We start from the raw sequence: 18,732 nt of genomic DNA on the forward strand, positions 1-18,732 counted from the left end.
TAAAAGAATATAAATAGAATTTCTTTTGTTTTCGTGAGTTCTCAATTAACTTTTAATTGGGTGTTCTTTAATTGTGTAATATGAAAGTAATATCATGTATAAACTAATTCAAGATAGATTTTGTCTAAAGTGAACCGGTTTAGTCCACAAACCATGATGCAAAATCACAAGTCTATTATAGTCCCACGTTTCTATTTTTAATATGTACATATCTCTTCATAAAAAATGGTAACTCCTGAAAGAGGCAGATACCAAAAAAAAACTCAGTCAAGAGCTTTCATTCCTTGGAAAGCATTCCAAAACATAGTGCCAGTACCATTGAGAGCAACACACTAGGAAATCTTCTCCAAAGCAAATGCTACTGTGTGTGTGTGCTGATTTATTGGCAAGCTTTGCTCTATCCCAATCACTGTCAGTGACGATCAATAACTCACCAATTGCACATAATTTAAATCAGCTGACATCGAGAATAAATGAAGTATGGAAAGCTGAGAATCCACAGCAATTCGTAATTTTCTGTTTTACTGGTTTTCAATTAACTCGTATCATTAGTAAGGTCGTGTGCGGACTGTATAGTAATTGAAACTTTGTGAGTGATTTTTCTGCTCTGCCTATTTTTTGTTCTTTTCTTTTTTTTTTCAATAGTATATAGACAATTACATTTCACCACTGGTAATGTTCTTCAAATTGATTATAGGAATAACAATAGTATCTTCTATAGCAACTTTTTTACTACTATTTGGTGACTCCCCAAGCTTCAGAAATACACCTATTCAGAAATTACGAAATGGACTAGTCTCGGTTTCAAAAGATCTATTTCAGTTTTATACTTGGCTAGATGATAAGGCAAATGGCCAATTGTTAAAAATTCTCAACTGGATAGTTCCAGTTGGTTATATGTTTGTTGTCACATTTTGTTTTCACTTATTTTTCAAACATACAGTGCCAATGATGCAGCCTGTTGGTTTGTTCAAATTGTTTACTATTTATCTTTCCATTGGCTTGATCTATGTTGCAACAATATTGGGTACATGTAGTGATCCAGGAAGTATTAATAACGCAAACATGAAAAATTATCAATATACCCCTAACCAATTGATATTCTTTGACAACAAGACGTGTTCAACATGCAAGATCATTAAACCAGCTCGTTCAAAACATTGTTCTGTTTGTAATAATTGTTACTTATTATATGATCATCATTGTGTTTGGTTAAACAATTGTATTGGATACAAAAACTATCGCTGGTTTATGTTGTTTTTAATTTCAAATATCAATATGTTGGGATATGGTGGTTGGTTATGTTATACAGCGTTGACTCCAGTATCTTGGTCCAAGATCACATCAACAAATGAAGCAAACAAAATAACCGGTATTTTCTTGATCTTATGTTCTATTTTCATAATCATAACAGCATTATTTACTGCATTACATTTGAGATACGTTTACCTTGGAGTAACTACAAATGAGTTAGATAAATGGGAAGAAATAGAACATCTTGTCAATTTGGAGTTATTGTACAAAATTAACCCACCTATCAATGGTGAGAGCTTTGTTGAGAGAGCATCTTTTGATGGTAAACCTGTCTACATTAGTCTTAATGACGAACGTATTTTGATTGACGAAACTAGCATTGATAATTATAATTTAGAACCGATACGCTCAGTAGAAACAGACATTATTAATATTTATGACAAAGGATTCTGGCAAAATTTTATAGACAGAATATTTGTATAGAATAGATAGCATATATACCAGCTTTTTGCATGTTTATTCCTATTTAGGAAATCATAATTTTTGAACACGTGAACTACTCATCGTTACCAAAAAAAAAAAAAAAAAAAAAGAAAACCAACGAGGTTAGAGCGACGAGGAGAAGGAGTGAAAAAAAATTTTTTCAAAAAAAAAAAAATCTTCCCATCACAACCTCTCTTTCACTACATCAATTCCCTTATTGAATACTTAAGACACAATGATTATTTTCGAAGACGTTATTTCTGGTGATGAATTATTATCCGATGCTTACGACCCAAAGTTAGTCGATGGTGCCGTTTACGAAGCTGACTGTGCTATGGTCACTGTTGGTAACGGTGATATTGATATTGGTGCTAACCCATCTGCTGAAGATGGTGAAGAAGCTTTGGAAGATGGTGCTGAAACCGTCAACAACGTTGTTTACTCTTTCAGATTACAACCAACCGTCTTTGACAAAAAATCATTCACTACCTACATTAAAGGTTACATGAAGAGAGTCAAGGCTTACTTGGCTGAAAACAGACCAGATGAAGTTGAAGCTTTCGAAAAAGGTGCTACTGCTTACGTCAAGAAAGTTTTGGGTTCTTTCAAAGATTGGGAATTCTACACTGGTGAATCCATGGACCCAGATGCTATGGTTGTCTTGTTGAACTACAGAGAAGATGGTACCACTCCATACGTTGCCATCTGGAAACACGGTGTCAAAGAAAACAAGATCTAAGAGTGCTTAATACTGTTTTTAATTCTCGTTATATAGATATCTATATTACTGAGTATAGTATTTATAAATTTTAAAGTAAAAACTAAGGTGTTTGTTTTTGATTCATAATATTAATGTAGAATAGAGTAATTTACCACTCAATTGACCATCAATTGAGTATCAATTGAACTTCAACGAGTCTATATGTTACCTTTCTTTACAATGACTAAGAGTAATTGCTTTCAATTTGTTTTGATTGGAGTTCAATCAATGTGTGAATTAAAAGATGGGTCTAAGAATGCCGTGCGTGACTTCTACTAGAGTGTAAACGACATTTCTATAGTGTCGGTCAATGTCGTGATTGGCAACCAAACACTGGTAAATGGCTGTCTCCTTTTCTTTAGTGTTTCCATTTTACTTTTACCACCATTAATCTTTTTTTTTTTTTACAACCAACCCTTTGAAGTCAATACACCATCAGAGATGCCGAAAAAGAAGCCTCAATCTCTGGCGGTTGAAAAAAATGACTCGATTGAAATACTTAAAAGAACTGCAACTGCGATTAGTATGGGATTACCGATATTAGATAAATTCGCAATGGGAAGATAAATAAGTGTCTCTCCACCCACACTTTGATACTAACTAAATTTAAATAAGATCGTAATCCAAAGGGATATAATTCTGCTTTCCCTCTGAGTGGTTTTAAAACACCATATGTCAATACTAGTAGATGGGCAGAAGTAGAGAAGATTGGGAATTTTGTTGATAAAGATGACAAATATAATGACGAACCAGGAAAACTGTTGGCAGAAAATGGTATTTATGATATCTATTCAAACAAGTATGATCCATATCCAACATGGAATCCACCAGAAGCTGTTCCAATAACCAGGGAAGATATTGAAGCTATTTTTTTACAGCTAACAACCATTTTTGGTTTCCAGTTTGACAACACCAGGAACATGTTTGATTTCCTCATGAGGTTGTTAGATTCTAGATCTTCAAGATTGGGACCAACACATGCACTTAGATCTGTACATGCTGATTATATTGGTGGAATTAACTCTAATTTCAGAAAATGGTATTTTGCAGCACAATTAGATATTGATGATTTTGTTGGGTTTGATAATGTCAACAAAAATGGTAAAGTTAAAGGTTCCGATGAACCAATTCCAACTTTAGAACAAGCCGAAATGCAATGGTCTACTAATATGCTTGCTTTATCACCAACTGATTCTGTGATTCAGCTAGCCTTGTACCTTTTAATTTGGGGTGAAGCAAATAATATTAGATTTATGCCTGAATGTATATGCTTCATATTCAAGTGTTGCAATGATTTCTATTTTTCAATTGATCCTGATACCCCAGTTGCAACAGTCACTCCTAGTTTTCTTGATCATATTATCACTCCATTGTACCAGTTTTACCGGGATCAATCGTATGTACTTGTTGATGGGAAATATCACCGTCGCGATAGAGATCATGAATCGGTTATTGGGTACGATGATATGAATCAATTGTTTTGGTACAGTAAAGGGTTAGAAAAATTAATACTTGCTGACAAGAAAACCCGGTTAATGAGCCTTCAACCAGGCGAAAGATACGAGAAGTTGAATGAAGTCTTGTGGAATAAAGCTTTTTATAAAACCTTTAAAGAAACACGAGGATGGTCCCATGTGTTGGTGAATTTCCATAGGGTGTGGGTTATTCATACGGCCGTTTTCTGGTATTACACAGCATTCAATTCCCCAACATTGTACACAAGCAATTATCAACCTCATTTAGATAACCAACCAACAACCCAGGCCAGATTGTCAGTATTATCACTTGGTGGGGCCGTCGCCATCATTGTTGATATCATAAGCTTGCTATTTGAACTTCGATTCATACCTCGAAAGTGGACTGGAGCTCAGCCCATAACCAAAAGAATGGTTTTATTAATTTTGACCCTTATGTTGAATGTTGCTCCCAGTGTATATTTGTTTGTGGTTTACCCCTTGAGTGCACAAAATACTATTGGTTTAGTCATGTCATCACTACAATTTGCATTCTCCATATTGGTGGTTTTATACTTGTCGGCAGTTCCGTTGGGAAAGTTATTCAGTAAGACTCCCAAGCCAAATGATCGAAGATTCTTACCTCAAAGGTCATTTGTTACGAATTTTTATTCTTTGACAGAAGGTGATAGAATTGCATCATATGGTTTGTGGTTTGCGATATTTGTGTCCAAATTTCTTGAATCGTATTTCTTTTTAACGCTTTCAGTTCGAGATCCAGTTCGTGAATTGAGTATCATGCTGGTGCATAGATGTACTGGAGAGGAATGGATTGGTGCCTGGTTGTGTTCAAGACAGCCAACTATTGTTTTAATATTGATTTATGTCACAGATTTGGTATTGTTCATCTTGGACACCTATTTGTGGTACATTGTATGGAATACAGTATTTTCTGTTTGTCGTTCTTTTTATATTGGAGTTTCTATTTGGACTCCATGGAGGAACATTTTCTCAAGATTGCCCAAAAGAATATTCTCAAAGATTATATCTGTTTCTGGTGATAAAAATGTCAAGGCTAAAATGCTTGTTTCACAAGTCTGGAATTCGATTATTATTTCCATGTATAGAGAGCATTTAATATCGTTGGAACATGTTCAAAAACTAATTTATAAACAGATTGATAACCCTGCAGTGGAAGGTGGTTCAGTATTGAAAGAACCAATATTCTTTGTCTCTCAAGAAGATCAATCAATTAAATCATCTATGTTCCAAGATCAATCTGAAGCACAAAGAAGAATTACATTTTTTGCACAATCATTGTCTACACCTATGCCAGAAGTCAGTCCTGTTCATTTAATGCCGTCTTTTACTGTTTTAATTCCTCATTACAGTGAGAAGATAACTTTATCATTAAGAGAAATTATCCGTGAAGAGGAACAATACTCACATGTAACTATGTTGGAATATTTGAAACTGTTGCACCCATTAGAATGGAGCTGTTTTGTCAAAGATACAAAAATGCTTGCTGAAGAATTTGAAACTGATTCGTCATCAGCAGAGTTTAGAAAGGAGAAACTAGACGACCTTCCTTACTATTCTGTTGGATTCAAAGTTGCCACTCCTGAATATATTCTAAGAACACGAATCTGGGCCTCGTTAAGATCCCAGACTCTATACAGAACCATTTCCGGGTTTATGAACTATTCTCGTGCTATAAAGTTATTATTTGATGTTGAAAACCCAGATCTGACCAAATTTGGTAGCGAGAATGAAAAATTAGAACAAGCAGCTATTATGGCTCATAGAAAGTTCCGTATTATCACCTCGATGCAAAGATTGAAATATTTCACTCCAGAGGAAAAGGAGAATACAGAGTTTTTGTTGAGGGCATATCCGGAACTTCAGATATGTTATCTTGATGAAGAAGTTGATGAATCTACCGGTGAAGTGGTCTACTATTCGGCATTGGTGGATGGTAGTTGTGCAATTTTAGAAAATGGCGAACGTGAACCTAAATATAGAATTAGATTATCAGGTAATCCAATCCTTGGAGATGGTAAATCGGATAACCAAAATCATTCATTGATTTTCTGCAGAGGTGAATATATCCAGCTTGTGGATGCTAATCAAGATAATTATTTGGAAGAATGTTTGAAGATTAGAAGCATCTTGGCTGAGTTTGAAGAAGCCACTTTTCCAATTGATCCATATGCAACGGATTTACAAGGTACAGAACTGGCTTATCCGGTAGCTATCATTGGCACTAGAGAATATATTTTCTCAGAAAACATTGGGATCCTTGGTGATGTTGCTGCCGGTAAGGAACAAACTTTTGGTACTTTGTTTGCTAGAACTTTGGCTCATATTGGTGGTAAGTTACACTATGGACATCCTGATTTCTTGAATGGAATTTTCATGACTACTAGAGGAGGTGTATCAAAGGCACAAAAAGGATTACATTTGAATGAAGATATTTATGCCGGTATGAATGTTGTATTAAGAGGTGGCCGAATCAAACACTGTGAATATATGCAATGTGGTAAAGGAAGAGATTTGGGTTTTGGGTCAATCTTGAATTTCACTACAAAAATTGGTGCTGGAATGGGTGAACAAATGTTGTCGAGAGAGTATTTCTACATGGGGACCCAACTTCCTTTGGATAGATTTTTATCGTTCTATTATGCCCACCCTGGATTTCATTTGAACAACTTGTTCATTATGTTATCAGTACATTTATTTTTACTTGTGGGTGCAAACCTTGCAGCATTAACTAGTGAAAGTACTATTTGTGAATATGACAAATTTAGGCCAGTAACCGATCCTAAGCGTCCAGCTGGTTGTTCAAATTTAATTCCCGTGGTTCATTGGTTGCAGAGATGTATCTTTTCCATCTTCATAGTGTTTGTTATTTCGTTTGTGCCATTGGCAGTGCAAGAATTGACTGAAAGGGGATTTTTCAAAGCCATTACAAGATTGGGTAAACAGTTTGCTTCTTTTTCTCCCTTGTTTGAAGTTTTTGTTTGCAAGATATATGCACATTCACTATCGAGTGATATATCCATTGGTGGAGCACGATATCTTGCCACGGGAAGAGGTTTTGCTACTATAAGAGTTCCCTTTGCGACTTTGTATTCTAGGTTTGCCCTGGAAAGTTTATATTATGGTTCGCTTTGTGGGTTGTTGATTTTCTATTGTTCTATAAGTATGTGGAAGTTGCTGTTGGTGTATTTCTGGATCACGATACTTGGATTGTTGATTTGTCCATTCTTGTACAATCCTAACCAGTTTTCGTGGAACGATTTCTTTTTGGATTACAGGGACTATATTCAATGGTTACATCGTGGTAATAGCAAACCACGTATTTCCTCGTGGATAAATTTTACCAGATTGAAACGAAGCAGAATTGTTGGTGTTAAAAGCAAACGATATAGTTTGAATGAAGAGATTAAAGTTGTTAGTGAAGTTAAACCTTCCAGGTTTAAACTTGTGCTTTCTGAGTCGGCATTACAGCTTGGTGTGATATCACTTGTTGCCTTTGCTTACTTGTTTTGCAACTCACAGAATGAGACACGAGGTACTTACCCTGTGAATAGTATTTTGAGAATACTTATTGTCAGCTTTGTTCCAATTGGTGTGAATTTCGTTATTTTAACTGTGTGCTTTATCATTTCTACAGTTACAGGTCCCGTGCTTACTTTGTTTTGCAAGAAGTTCCCATCATTTGTAGCAGCAATAGCACATCTGTTAGCTGTGGTGAATCATGTATTTTTCTTTGAATTTTTGTGGCTATTGCAGAATTGGAATTTTTCAATAACGGTTCTTGGGTTCTCGTTGTCGGTGCTTATTCAATGTTGGTTTTTGCAAATGTTAATGATTATATTTGTATCAAGAGAATTTAGGCACGATAGGTCCAACCGTTCGTGGTGGTCAGGTAAATGGGCTACTGCGGGTCTTGGATGGTATATTATAACTCAACCTTTGCGTGAAGCATTTTGCAAGTTGACAGAAATGTCATATTTTGCAGGTGATTTAATTGCAACTCATATCATTTTGTATGCCCAGATTCCAATATTGTTGATACCTTATGCTGATAAGTGGCATACGCTAATGTTATTTTGGTTGAAGCCAAGTAATCAAATTCGTCCTAGAATATTATCCAAGAGGCAAAAGAGAAGACGGATATTTCAAGCTAATTTATATTTGATTGTATTTGTGTTTGGGTTTGTTTTGTTTTCTAGTATTTTTGTTTTACCAATAGTTGCTAACAAGTATTTGGATATTGATTTTACTGGGTATATTCCAGAGTTTATTCATCCAATAGTACAGCCTAATACAGCCCCTTCAAATAAAAAGGGTTTACGGAGAGGTCTTGAGATCAAGCATTATTAGATAAATTTTATTCTATATACTTTCTATAGTTTGCTAAATCTTCAGGGTGTTTTTGTTCAACATTGTGTAATATACTCTTTTTAACCGAATCATCACACATTAACATTGCAAGATCATATCGTTTAAAAGTGGAAAATTGTTTGAAATGATTCAAGATTAAAGTGTTCCAGTTAGGTATATCATTTTGAGTAGAGGCATAATTAACCGCATCTAAAAAGAACAGTAAAAACTCAGTATCAATACCTGATTCAAATATTGTTTGATATGAATCAGAATCTAGGTTCAAGACATATTTATAGCCATTACTTTTCTTATTATCTGGTAATTGTTTAAGTGCAGTTAAAAAATGCATTGGCAGTTTTTCATTCAATTCAACATTAGGAGTTTGATCAATAGGTTTATTTATGGATTCATTTTCTGGTTCTTTAATCTTTTTAGATCCAAATAATTCATTAATTTCTTTATCAAGTGTAGATGAATTTGTTTTCAATTCAGTTACTGGATTATCTTGAGATGGTTTTAAAATTTTTGAAAAAAATTCAGGTAATTCATCAACTTCTTCAATTGGTATATTTATATCAATATCCATTAAATTATTTTCTTGAATACTTGATAAATTTTTAATTTCTAAAATTGCTGGATTATTACTTGGATCTAATTTTAAAACTGATTCAAATGATTCTTTAGCTGATTTATATTTTTTTAATCCTTTTAATGCTATACCTTTACGAAAATTCAATTTAATTAAAACTGGAATATTGGCATTATTATTAGTATTATTATGTGAAAGATCTAATCCTTTAATACAATCGGTATATGCAGATTGATAATTTTGAAGATTTATAAAACATTGAGCTCGATTTGAATATAAAATTGGATTGAATTGATCTATTGTTATTGCCGATGTATATAAATCAATGGCTTTTTTGTATTCTTTAGATATAAATGCCTTATTTCCTTGTTCTTTCAATTGTACTGCTGACATCTTGTTTTATATGATGATGATGATGAGTAATAATATCAAGAGTTTGAGATTTTCATTTGTTTAAATTTTTATTTTTTTTTTTCATTAAATTGACATGTCTTTTTCTTTTGTCGGTATATAAATCAAACGTCATGACAGTTGAAGAATTACAAGATGAAATAGGAGCAATTGATGCTATTTATCCAGATACTGTTATACCAATAGCTCCACAAATATATACTTTTAAAATCCCTCAACATGAATCATTAAGTATTCAATTAAATTTCCCAAGTGAATATCCTGAAGCAATCCCACAATTATTACAAGTGTTAATTGAAAATAATTCAAGATTTACTGATGTGAATTATTTAGAAAAACATATAAATGAAATATTATCAAAAGTTTATATTCCTGAACAAGTAGTTATGTTTGAATTTTTAACTGAATTACAAGAATTTTTTGATAAATATATTGAAGAACATCCAGAACCTACACCATCACCAAAACAAAAACAAAAACCCATATCATCACCTGATGATAGATCAATTACTCCACAACCAGTGAAAGTTGAAATACCTAAAGAAATAATTGATCCTACAATAGGTTGGTTTCAATCTGAACCAATTGTTGATAGATCTTCTACATTTATTGCATATGCTAGAAAAGTTGATAATTTGCAACAAGCTCAAGATTATTTAAATAATTTAATCACTGATAAAAAAGTTTCAAAAGCTGCTCATAATATTTCAAGTTGGAGAATCAAAACTGAAAATGGAGTAGTTTATCAAGATTGTGATGATGATGGGGAAACTGCTGCAGGTAGTAGATTACTACATTTACTACAGGTATGTTATTAAATAATTCTAATATTAGTATATTTAAACAAAAAGATTAATCTAATACTAACTATAAAAAATAATATTTATTTTAGATGATGGATGCATGGAATGTGATTGTTGTTGTTAGTAGATGGTTTGGAGGTATTCATATAGGACCTGATAGATTTAAACATATCAATTCAGCGGCTAGGGAGGTCGTTATCAAAGGGAACTTTGTTAATGCAAATAATGATGAAAATAATAATAATAATAATAATAATAATACAAAGAAGAAAAAGAAATAGATTAGTTTTCCCTTGTCAATAAATATATAGACCCAATTGAACCATATCTAGTTTAATCTTTTCTTCTTGTTTGATTTTGAAGATGATTCTAATTTTCTCTTTTTCCACATTGTATTTAAATCAAGTGGTGGTTCATCATCATCATCAGCATCTACTGGTTTTTTATCATCAGTAATTTCTTCAACTGCCAATTTTGCTTTATTTACATCACCCCAAGTTTTTCTTACAGAAGTAGTTGAAGAATAATTATAATTTGAACTACTCATTATATTTCCATAACCCACAGTTTCAATTTTTGGTTTCATTGATGCTAATTTTAGTAATTTATCCAGATTTGGCATGATCCATTCTGATAAATCATGAATTTTCTTTTGTTCTTCTTTTCTTTGTTTACTAATTTGATTATCTTCTGCCTTTTTCATGAACTTCATGTTCATGACACGATTGGATAATCCACCAGATGACATGTCTACTTGAATGATTGATGTTGAAAACTATACCAAAGGAAACAAAGCAATGAACAATAAAAAACTCACTCACACTCACACATTTTTTGAATTAAAGAGAGAGAGAGAAAGAAATGGAAATGAAAAAAAAAAAATTTGATGGTTTGAGGTTTTGGTCGTGGTGCACGCGAAGAGATGAGACGAATTTTTTTTTCACATAAGTTAAGTCAATTTTTCATAGTCTTCCTTTTTTTCTTTTAAACCATTTCTATATCCTTCTATAACTTTAGTTTCAACCATCAACATGAAGTCGGATTTCAAGTTTTCCAATTTATTAGGGACTGTTTATCGTGAGGGTAATTTAATATTTACTGATGATGGAACAAAACTATTATCACCAGTTGGTAATAGAGTATCAAGTTTTGATTTAATTAAATCTGAATCATTTACATTCAATTATCAACACCGTAAAAATATTCATAATATTGCATTAAATAAACAAAATACTTTATTGATTTCTATTGATGATGATGGTAGAGCAATTTTGATCAATTATGTATCAAGAGTAGTATTACATCATTTTAATTTTAAATCAAAAGTTAATGATATTAAATTCAGTCCATGTGGGAAATATTTTGCAATTGCTATAGGTAGATTTATTCAAATTTGGAAAACTCCTGAGTCAACAGAAGATAAACAATTTCATCCATTTGTTAGATATAAAACATATCTGGGACATTTCAATGATGTTTTAAATGTTACTTGGTCAAATGATTCAAGATTTTTAATAAGTTCAAGTAAAGATATGACTTGTAAAATGTTTTCCTTACATTCTGATGAAAAAGATGTTGCTATGACTTTTTCAGGTCATCGTGATTATGTTATTGATGCATTTTTCAGTAAAGACCAAGAAACAATATATACTGTTTCTAAAGATGGTGCATTGTTCACATGGGAATATACCGAACGTCCTTCTGAAGAAAGTGACGATGAAGAAGAAGATGAAGATGAAGAAAAACCAATGAGTTGGAGAATCACTGCAAAGAATTTCTTTTATTCTGATGGGAAATTAAGATGTGCTACATTTCACCCAGATTCAAAATTATTAGTTGTGGGTTTCACCAATGGGGAATTTAGAATTTATGAAATTGAAGATTTCAATTTAATTCAACTGTTAAGTATGGGTCAAAATGCTGTCAATACTGTTAATATTAATAAAACTGGTGAATGGTTAGCCTTTGGATCTTCTAAATTGGGTCAATTAGTAGTTTACGAATGGCAATCTGAATCTTATATCTTGAAACAACAAGGACATTTTGATTCTTTGAATACTTTGTGTTATTCTCCAGATGGCTCTAGAATCGCCACTGGTTCTGAAGATGGTAAAATCAAGATTTGGGATATTCGATCTGGATTCTGTTTAATGACTTTCACTGAACATACTGCTTCTGTTACCCAAGTTCAGTTTGCTAAAAGAGGTAATGTTTTATTTTCAAGTTCTTTAGATGGTACTATACGAGCATGGGATTTAATTAGATTTAGAAATTTTAGAACTTTTACTGCTACTACAAGAATTCCCTTCAATTGTTTAGCAGTTGATCCAAGCGGTGAAGTTGTTGTTGGTGGATCACAAGATACATTTGAAATCTATGTTTGGTCAGTTCAAACAGGTCAGTTATTGGATAGTTTAACTGGTCATGAAGGTCCAATTTCATGTTTGACATTTGGTGTGGAGAATTCCATCTTGGCTTCAGCATCATGGGATAAAACCATTAGAATTTGGAATATTTTCAGTCGTAGTCAAACTGTTGAACCAATTGATATACAAAGTGATGTATTGTGTCTTGCCATGAGACCAGATTGTAAAGAATTATCTGTGCTGACATTAGATGGACATATTTCCGTTTATGATATTGAAGATGCCAAACAATTACATTTAATTGATGGTAGAAAAGATATTCTTACTGGTAGATATTTGGAAGATAGATTTACTGCAAAAAATTCCAACAGAGGTAAATATTTCAGCACTATTGCTTATTCATTTGATGGATTGACTTTATTGGCTGGTGGTAATAACAATTCCATTTGTATGTATGACATTGACAGTGAAGTTTTATTGAAAAGATTCATTGTTTCTGAGAATATGTCACTTGATGGTACTTTACAATTTTTGAATAGTAAGAAAATCACTGATGCTGGTATTAACTCTGATTTGATTGATCGTGATGGTGAATTGAGTGATTTGGAAGATAGAATTGATAATACCATTCCTGGTTCACGAAGAGGTGGTGATCCAAGTGAACGTAAGACCAGACCAGAAATCAGAGTTACAAGTATTGGATTTTCTCCAACAACAACTGCGTTTTCAGCTGCATCAACTGATGGTTTACTAATATATTCTATTAATCAAGAAGTTATCTTCGATCCATTTGATTTAGATGTTGATGTTACTCCAGAAGCTACTTTGGAATCTTTGAATGAAAAGGAATTTTTGGTTGCTTTGGTTATGGCATTCAGATTAAATGAAAGTTATTTGATTCATAAAGTTCTTGAATCTATTCCATTGCATGATATTCAATTAGTTTGTCAAGATATACCGGTGATATATGTTAATAGAGTTTTGAATTTCATTGGGGAGTTGTTAGTTAAGAAGGAATCACCACATATTGAATACTATTTGATTTTTATTAAAAATATATTAATCCAACATGGTAGATATATCAGTGAACACAAATTTGAATTCCAAGCATCAATGAAATTGTTGTCTAGATTTTTAAATAAGACTGCTAAAGATGTTGTCAATATTGGTAGAAGAAACGATCATTTGTTGACATATTTAACTATCAGTAAGGACTTGAAACAACCAATTGAAGTAGAAGACGATGAAAATAGCGGTGAAGAAGATCTGGATGTTGAAGATATAGTAATTGATGAAGAGGATGATGACGAAGCAGGATGGTTAGGACCAAACGAACAATCAGTCAAAGCATCTAACGGTATTATTTTCACCGGTCCAGGTGACGATGATAGTGATGATGATGATGATCAAGAAGAGTTGATTGAAGTATAGAAGTATATAGTTTAAGAGTGTAAATCCTATTAGTAATATTTTTGCAACACATTAGCAACCAGGTGTATGTTTTGAGTTGCCCGAGTTGGTCCGATATACAGATATTTCCGGTGATAAGTGTGTGTGTGTGTTTGAAACTGTCATTTTAAATATTATGTCTCCTGATCCGGATCTTGCAACCAAAAAAAAAATCAAAACTAATACCCCAGAACCAATTAAGTTGAGTTTCCTTTGTCATTGTATCAATGTTTTAATTAATGACTCGGTTAGCAATTAGGAAACATTATGTGTATTGTAGGGTTAAATTTAATTACCCATGGGGGACGGCAGTTGCATGAATGTGTGTGTGTGTGTGTGTGTGTTTAGTTGGTGTTTCACAAAATGAAAAATTTACAGAAACTTGAAACTGATTATTGTTGTGGTCATTTCGGTGGTTTCGAGGTTGTAATCTCATTTTTGCAATATGGAAACCCTTGCAATATTACGAAAGAAGGAATTGGAAGGGGAGAGATCCACAAAATAGAAGGAAAAGAATAATAAAACGTATAAATGTTACATTTGCTGGTGATGGGAATCACTGATTCATTAGTAAAAAAAAAATAGAAAATAGAAAAAGTGAAGTCTCATGGTGGTTTGAACTTTGCGTACGATTAGTGACCAGCACGGAGATAATTGTTGTCCATTTTTTTTTAGCCAATGGTGCGTCAAATGGTACGAACAAAAACACAGAACCCAAAAACCTACAAAATTAAAAAAAAAATTTATTCCCTTAATTTAATTAATTGAATTTCTCCCCACATAAACATTAACACACAAACCAAAATTAAATGATGGTTATTAATTACCTTCGAGATGAATTAGTCAAATTGTATTAATAGAATAGCTGGTGTTTTTTTTTGTTGTTGTTGTTGTTGGTAACTCAGTGTAATTATACACGGTGATGCTGAAGAAATTTACTTTACGGAACATCATTCGTTCCTGTAGTTGGATTGTTCGAGTAGTATTTTTTCCCTTGCAATTTAGGCTTTATTTTACGTTGGAAGCATTCAAGTAATTTTTTATTTTTCTATGCGGAACGACATCACCAGATCTGGGGGGACTACGGAGAAGAAAAATAAAGGAAAAGGAGGGGAGGAATAATAAAGATAAGACTTGGAATGGAATGGAATGCAAACGAGACGACAGGAGGGATAAATGGAAGAATGGAAGGAGGGGGGATGAAATGGAATATCGGAAGAACGTACTGCAGTGGATTAATTTAATCTGGGTCATACATTTTGTGTGGGATTTGTTGGTGAAAATCATTACATTCAATATTAGCTCTTGCATCACCAACAGAATTGATGAACAACAAGAAAAAGCTTAAACGGGCAACTTCTGTTTCTGTTTAGTTCCTATTCTTCTTGTTGTTGTTGTTGTTGTTCCATAATTAGTGACAATAATATTAGTTCAATAGGAACAATAGCACTCCCCACTTTGACTAATTAATCATTTATTACGTCTGTGTATACGTCGTGTGTGTGTGTGTATGGGTACGTACCTTTGTTTCATTAGACCAGATGTTTTGTATCACTCGACCTTCTTCTTCTTCTTTGAATCCCAGGTGTAGATTAATATTATTATTTTTACTAATAATGAAATATTGGGACGTGCATTTACCAGATACATAATTTGCTGGCAAGTTTCTCTAAAAAAAATAAGGTACCACAAAGCAAAAGTTACAATTTTTAGAAGCAGAAAAAGAGAACTATAATTTTTTACAACACATACACACACACACACACACACACACACACGCATACAACAAGAGAGTGACGGAGTTGAACAAAAAATTAAATTAAATTAGCCCAAATGGACAATATTCTTGAGGTTGTTACAAATACACAACTAATGATATAAAAACCCCCCTAAATTATCCTGGTTGTCGTTTTTCTATATATATATAAGAAGAAAAATTTCTCTTAATTTTTTTTTTATTAATTTTCTCTTTATCTTCAATTTAATATCAAATCAAGGGATTTACCACGTGATAAAGACAGTCATTCTTTATAGCATCTACAAAAATAGAGACAACCATTAATCACTAACAAAGTGCTCATTCATTAATTTTAATTGTCTTTTTTTTGTTGTTGTTGTTGTTGTTTCACCCCACTTTTTTTTCCAGTGACTGAAAATCTCATTTCTTTACAACATTCAATTTTGTCCACCCTTGTAATTTAATTTTTCTGTTGTCTTTTGTCTTGCATTATAAATTGACACCAACAATCCCCCCGATCAATTCATTTTACCCACATTCACTGTTAATTTCAATTTTTTTTACTTTATTTTGTTGTTGTTGTTAATAACTAAATCTAAGATTCATATTCCTATCTCCTTTCAATTCATTATCAATTGCTCATATTTTTATTATATATTTGTTTCTATTTTAATCATCAATTATTATGACTAGAGATATTGCCAATCATTTATTGTTCGAGGTATCGACCGAAGTTGCCCACAAAGTCGGGGGTATTTACTCCGTTTTGAAATCTAAAGCACCAATTACTGTTGCAGAATACAGAGAACGTTACACTTTACTTGGTCCTTTGAATCATGCTTCTGCCCAAATCGAAGTTGAAGAATTGCCTGTTAAAGACCCAATGATTAAACAAACTTTGGACTCCATGTCTGCCAAAGGTATCAGATGGTTATATGGTAGATGGTTGATTGAAGGTGCCCCAAGAGTTTTGTTATTCGATATCTGGTCTGCTGGTCATTACTTGAATGAATGGAAAGCTGATTTGTGGAATATTGCCGGAATCCCAACCCCTGACCACGATCTGGAAACTAATGATGCCATCTTGTTGGGTTATTTGGTTGCTTGGTTCTTGGGTGAATTGGTCTATAACGACAGAGATAGAGCTGTTATTTGCCATTGTCACGAATGGTTGGCCGGTATTGCTTTACCATTGTGTAGAAAGAGAAGAATTGATTTGACTACCATCTTCACAACCCATGCCACTATCTTGGGTAGATATCTTTGTGCTGGTAGTACTGATTTCTACAACAATTTGGACAAATTTGATGTGGATGCAGAAGCCGGAAAGAGAGGTATCTATCATCGATATTGTATTGAAAGATCAGCTACTCATTCTTGTGATGTTTTCACTACTGTTTCCCACATTACTGCTTATGAAGCTGAACATTTGTTGAAAAGAAAACCAGACGGTGTCTTGCCAAACGGTTTGAATGTTGTCAAATTCCAAGCTGTTCATGAATTCCAAAACTTGCATGCTGTTAAAAAGGATAAAATTAACGAATTTATTAAAGGACATTTCTATGGTAATTATGATTTCGATTTAGACAATACCTTGTATTTCTTTATTGCTGGTAGATATGAATTTAGAAACAAGGGTTGTGATTTCTTCATTGAAGCATTGGCCAGATTGAACCATAAATTGAAGGAATCTGGTTCTAAGATGACTGTTGTTGCATTTATCATTATGCCAGGTAAAACTCAATCATACACTGTTGAAACTTTGAAAGGTCAAGCCGTTATTAAACAATTGGAAAACTCTATTGAAGAAGTTCAAAAGAAAGTTGGTGATAGATTATTTGAATATTGTGCAAGATATCCAAATGCCAACCACAAATCCAATGATGAAGTTCCTTCCATTGATGAATTGATCAAACCAGCTGATAGAGTTCTTTTGAAGAGACGTATATTTGCCTTGAAGAGAGATGGTTTGCCACCAATTGTCACTCACAACATGGTTGATGATAGCAACGATCCAATTTTAAACCATATTAGAAGAGTTCAATTATTCAACAGATCTGAAGATAGAGTCAAGATTATTTTCCATCCAGAATTCTTGAATGCCAATAACCCAATCTTGTCCTTGGATTATGATGAATTTGTTCGTGGTTGTCACTTGGGTGTTTTCCCATCTTATTATGAACCATGGGGTTACACTCCTGCAGAATGTACTGTTATGGGTATTCCATCCATCACTACCAACTTGTCTGGTTTCGGTTGTTACATGGAAGATTTGATTGAAAACACTACTGATTACGGTATCTACATTGTTGATAGAAGAATGAAATCTGTTGATGAATCCATCAACCAATTGACTGATTATATGTATGACTTTGTCGGTAAAACCAGACGTCAAAGAATCAATCAAAGAAACCGTACTGAAAGATTGAGTGATCTTCTCGATTGGAGAAGAATTGGTATTGAATATGTCAAGGCCAGAAACTTGGCATTAAAGAGAGCTTATCCAGATTATGTTGGTGAAAATATTGTCGAATCAAAGGTCAAATTGACTCGTCCAATGTCTGTCCCAGGCTCTCCAAGATCCATGTTGTTAACCCCTGGTGATTTGGGTTCATTGCAAGAAATGGAAATGCAAGAAGACGCTGAATATTTTGAACTTGGTGATGGTGAAGAAGAAGCTTGATTTGTTTTCTGATACACTTATTCATACATGTGACTTTTGTTTTTCGATATAATTCCTGTTTTTACTTTTTATTTTAATTATATACTGTAGTTTACTAATGTAAAGTTTTGTTTGTTTCAAGAATTTATGTAAGAATTTGATCGAATTTTCCAGTAAAAGTCAATAAACTTTCCCACCAAAACTTATACTGCAATACAAGGAATTATATTGACTGACAATACTGAATGACCATATAAACATCACATTACGTCATAATCGACGTGTTTGACACCCATTTGGGTAGATTCGGACTTGTCTTTGCTGATCCTTGTTGACAACCAACCAACTCGGTCGTGTTATTAGGCGAAAAA

At 33.2% G+C, this 18,732-nt stretch overlaps 8 protein-coding genes across 8 annotated transcripts; 6 read left to right on the forward strand and 2 right to left on the reverse strand. All coding sequences in view use genetic code 12, as the record gives it.

Annotated features, from left to right (window-relative positions):
* Positions 1-675: 675 nt before the first annotated feature.
* CTRG_00994 (palmitoyltransferase) lies at positions 676-1,737 on the forward strand (the record flags this gene model as incomplete). The annotated part of the gene is made up of 1 exon (XM_002546166.1): positions 676-1,737. One exon carries the CDS (start codon positions 676-678, stop codon positions 1,735-1,737), a length of 1,062 nt encoding a protein of 353 aa, XP_002546212.1.
* A 235-nt stretch (positions 1,738-1,972) lies between these two features.
* Positions 1,973-2,476, forward strand: TMA19 (Tma19p; the record flags this gene model as incomplete). Its single annotated transcript, XM_002546167.1, has 1 exon — positions 1,973-2,476. The coding sequence occupies one exon, from the start codon at positions 1,973-1,975 to the stop codon at positions 2,474-2,476; it is 504 nt and encodes a 167-aa protein (XP_002546213.1).
* Positions 2,477-3,417: 941 nt separating this feature from the next.
* On the forward strand, positions 3,418-8,340 carry GSL2 (Gsl2p; the record flags this gene model as incomplete). Its single annotated transcript, XM_002546168.1, has 1 exon — positions 3,418-8,340. The coding sequence occupies one exon, from the start codon at positions 3,418-3,420 to the stop codon at positions 8,338-8,340; it is 4,923 nt and encodes a 1,640-aa protein (XP_002546214.1).
* Positions 8,341-8,347: 7 nt separating this feature from the next.
* On the reverse strand, positions 8,348-9,325 carry CTRG_00997 (uncharacterized protein; the record flags this gene model as incomplete). Its single annotated transcript, XM_002546169.1, has 1 exon — positions 8,348-9,325. One exon carries the CDS (start codon positions 9,323-9,325, stop codon positions 8,348-8,350), a length of 978 nt encoding a protein of 325 aa, XP_002546215.1.
* Positions 9,326-9,456: 131 nt separating this feature from the next.
* Positions 9,457-10,161, forward strand: CTRG_00998 (uncharacterized protein; the record flags this gene model as incomplete). The annotated part of the gene is made up of 1 exon (XM_002546170.1): positions 9,457-10,161. One exon carries the CDS (start codon positions 9,457-9,459, stop codon positions 10,159-10,161), a length of 705 nt encoding a protein of 234 aa, XP_002546216.1.
* Positions 10,162-10,474: 313 nt separating this feature from the next.
* On the reverse strand, positions 10,475-10,894 carry CTRG_00999 (uncharacterized protein; the record flags this gene model as incomplete). Its single annotated transcript, XM_002546171.1, has 1 exon — positions 10,475-10,894. One exon carries the CDS (start codon positions 10,892-10,894, stop codon positions 10,475-10,477), a length of 420 nt encoding a protein of 139 aa, XP_002546217.1.
* A 283-nt stretch (positions 10,895-11,177) lies between these two features.
* On the forward strand, positions 11,178-13,943 carry PWP2 (snoRNA-binding rRNA-processing protein; the record flags this gene model as incomplete). Its single annotated transcript, XM_002546172.1, has 1 exon — positions 11,178-13,943. The coding sequence occupies one exon, from the start codon at positions 11,178-11,180 to the stop codon at positions 13,941-13,943; it is 2,766 nt and encodes a 921-aa protein (XP_002546218.1).
* Positions 13,944-16,384: 2,441 nt separating this feature from the next.
* Positions 16,385-18,382, forward strand: GSY1 (glycogen (starch) synthase; the record flags this gene model as incomplete). Its single annotated transcript, XM_002546173.1, has 1 exon — positions 16,385-18,382. One exon carries the CDS (start codon positions 16,385-16,387, stop codon positions 18,380-18,382), a length of 1,998 nt encoding a protein of 665 aa, XP_002546219.1.
* Between the last annotated feature and the right edge of the window lie 350 nt (positions 18,383-18,732).

This window comes from Candida tropicalis (genome assembly GCF_000006335.3).
Source record: "Candida tropicalis MYA-3404 genomic scaffold supercont3.1, whole genome shotgun sequence".
Lineage (NCBI taxonomy): Eukaryota > Fungi > Ascomycota > Pichiomycetes > Serinales > Debaryomycetaceae > Candida > Candida tropicalis.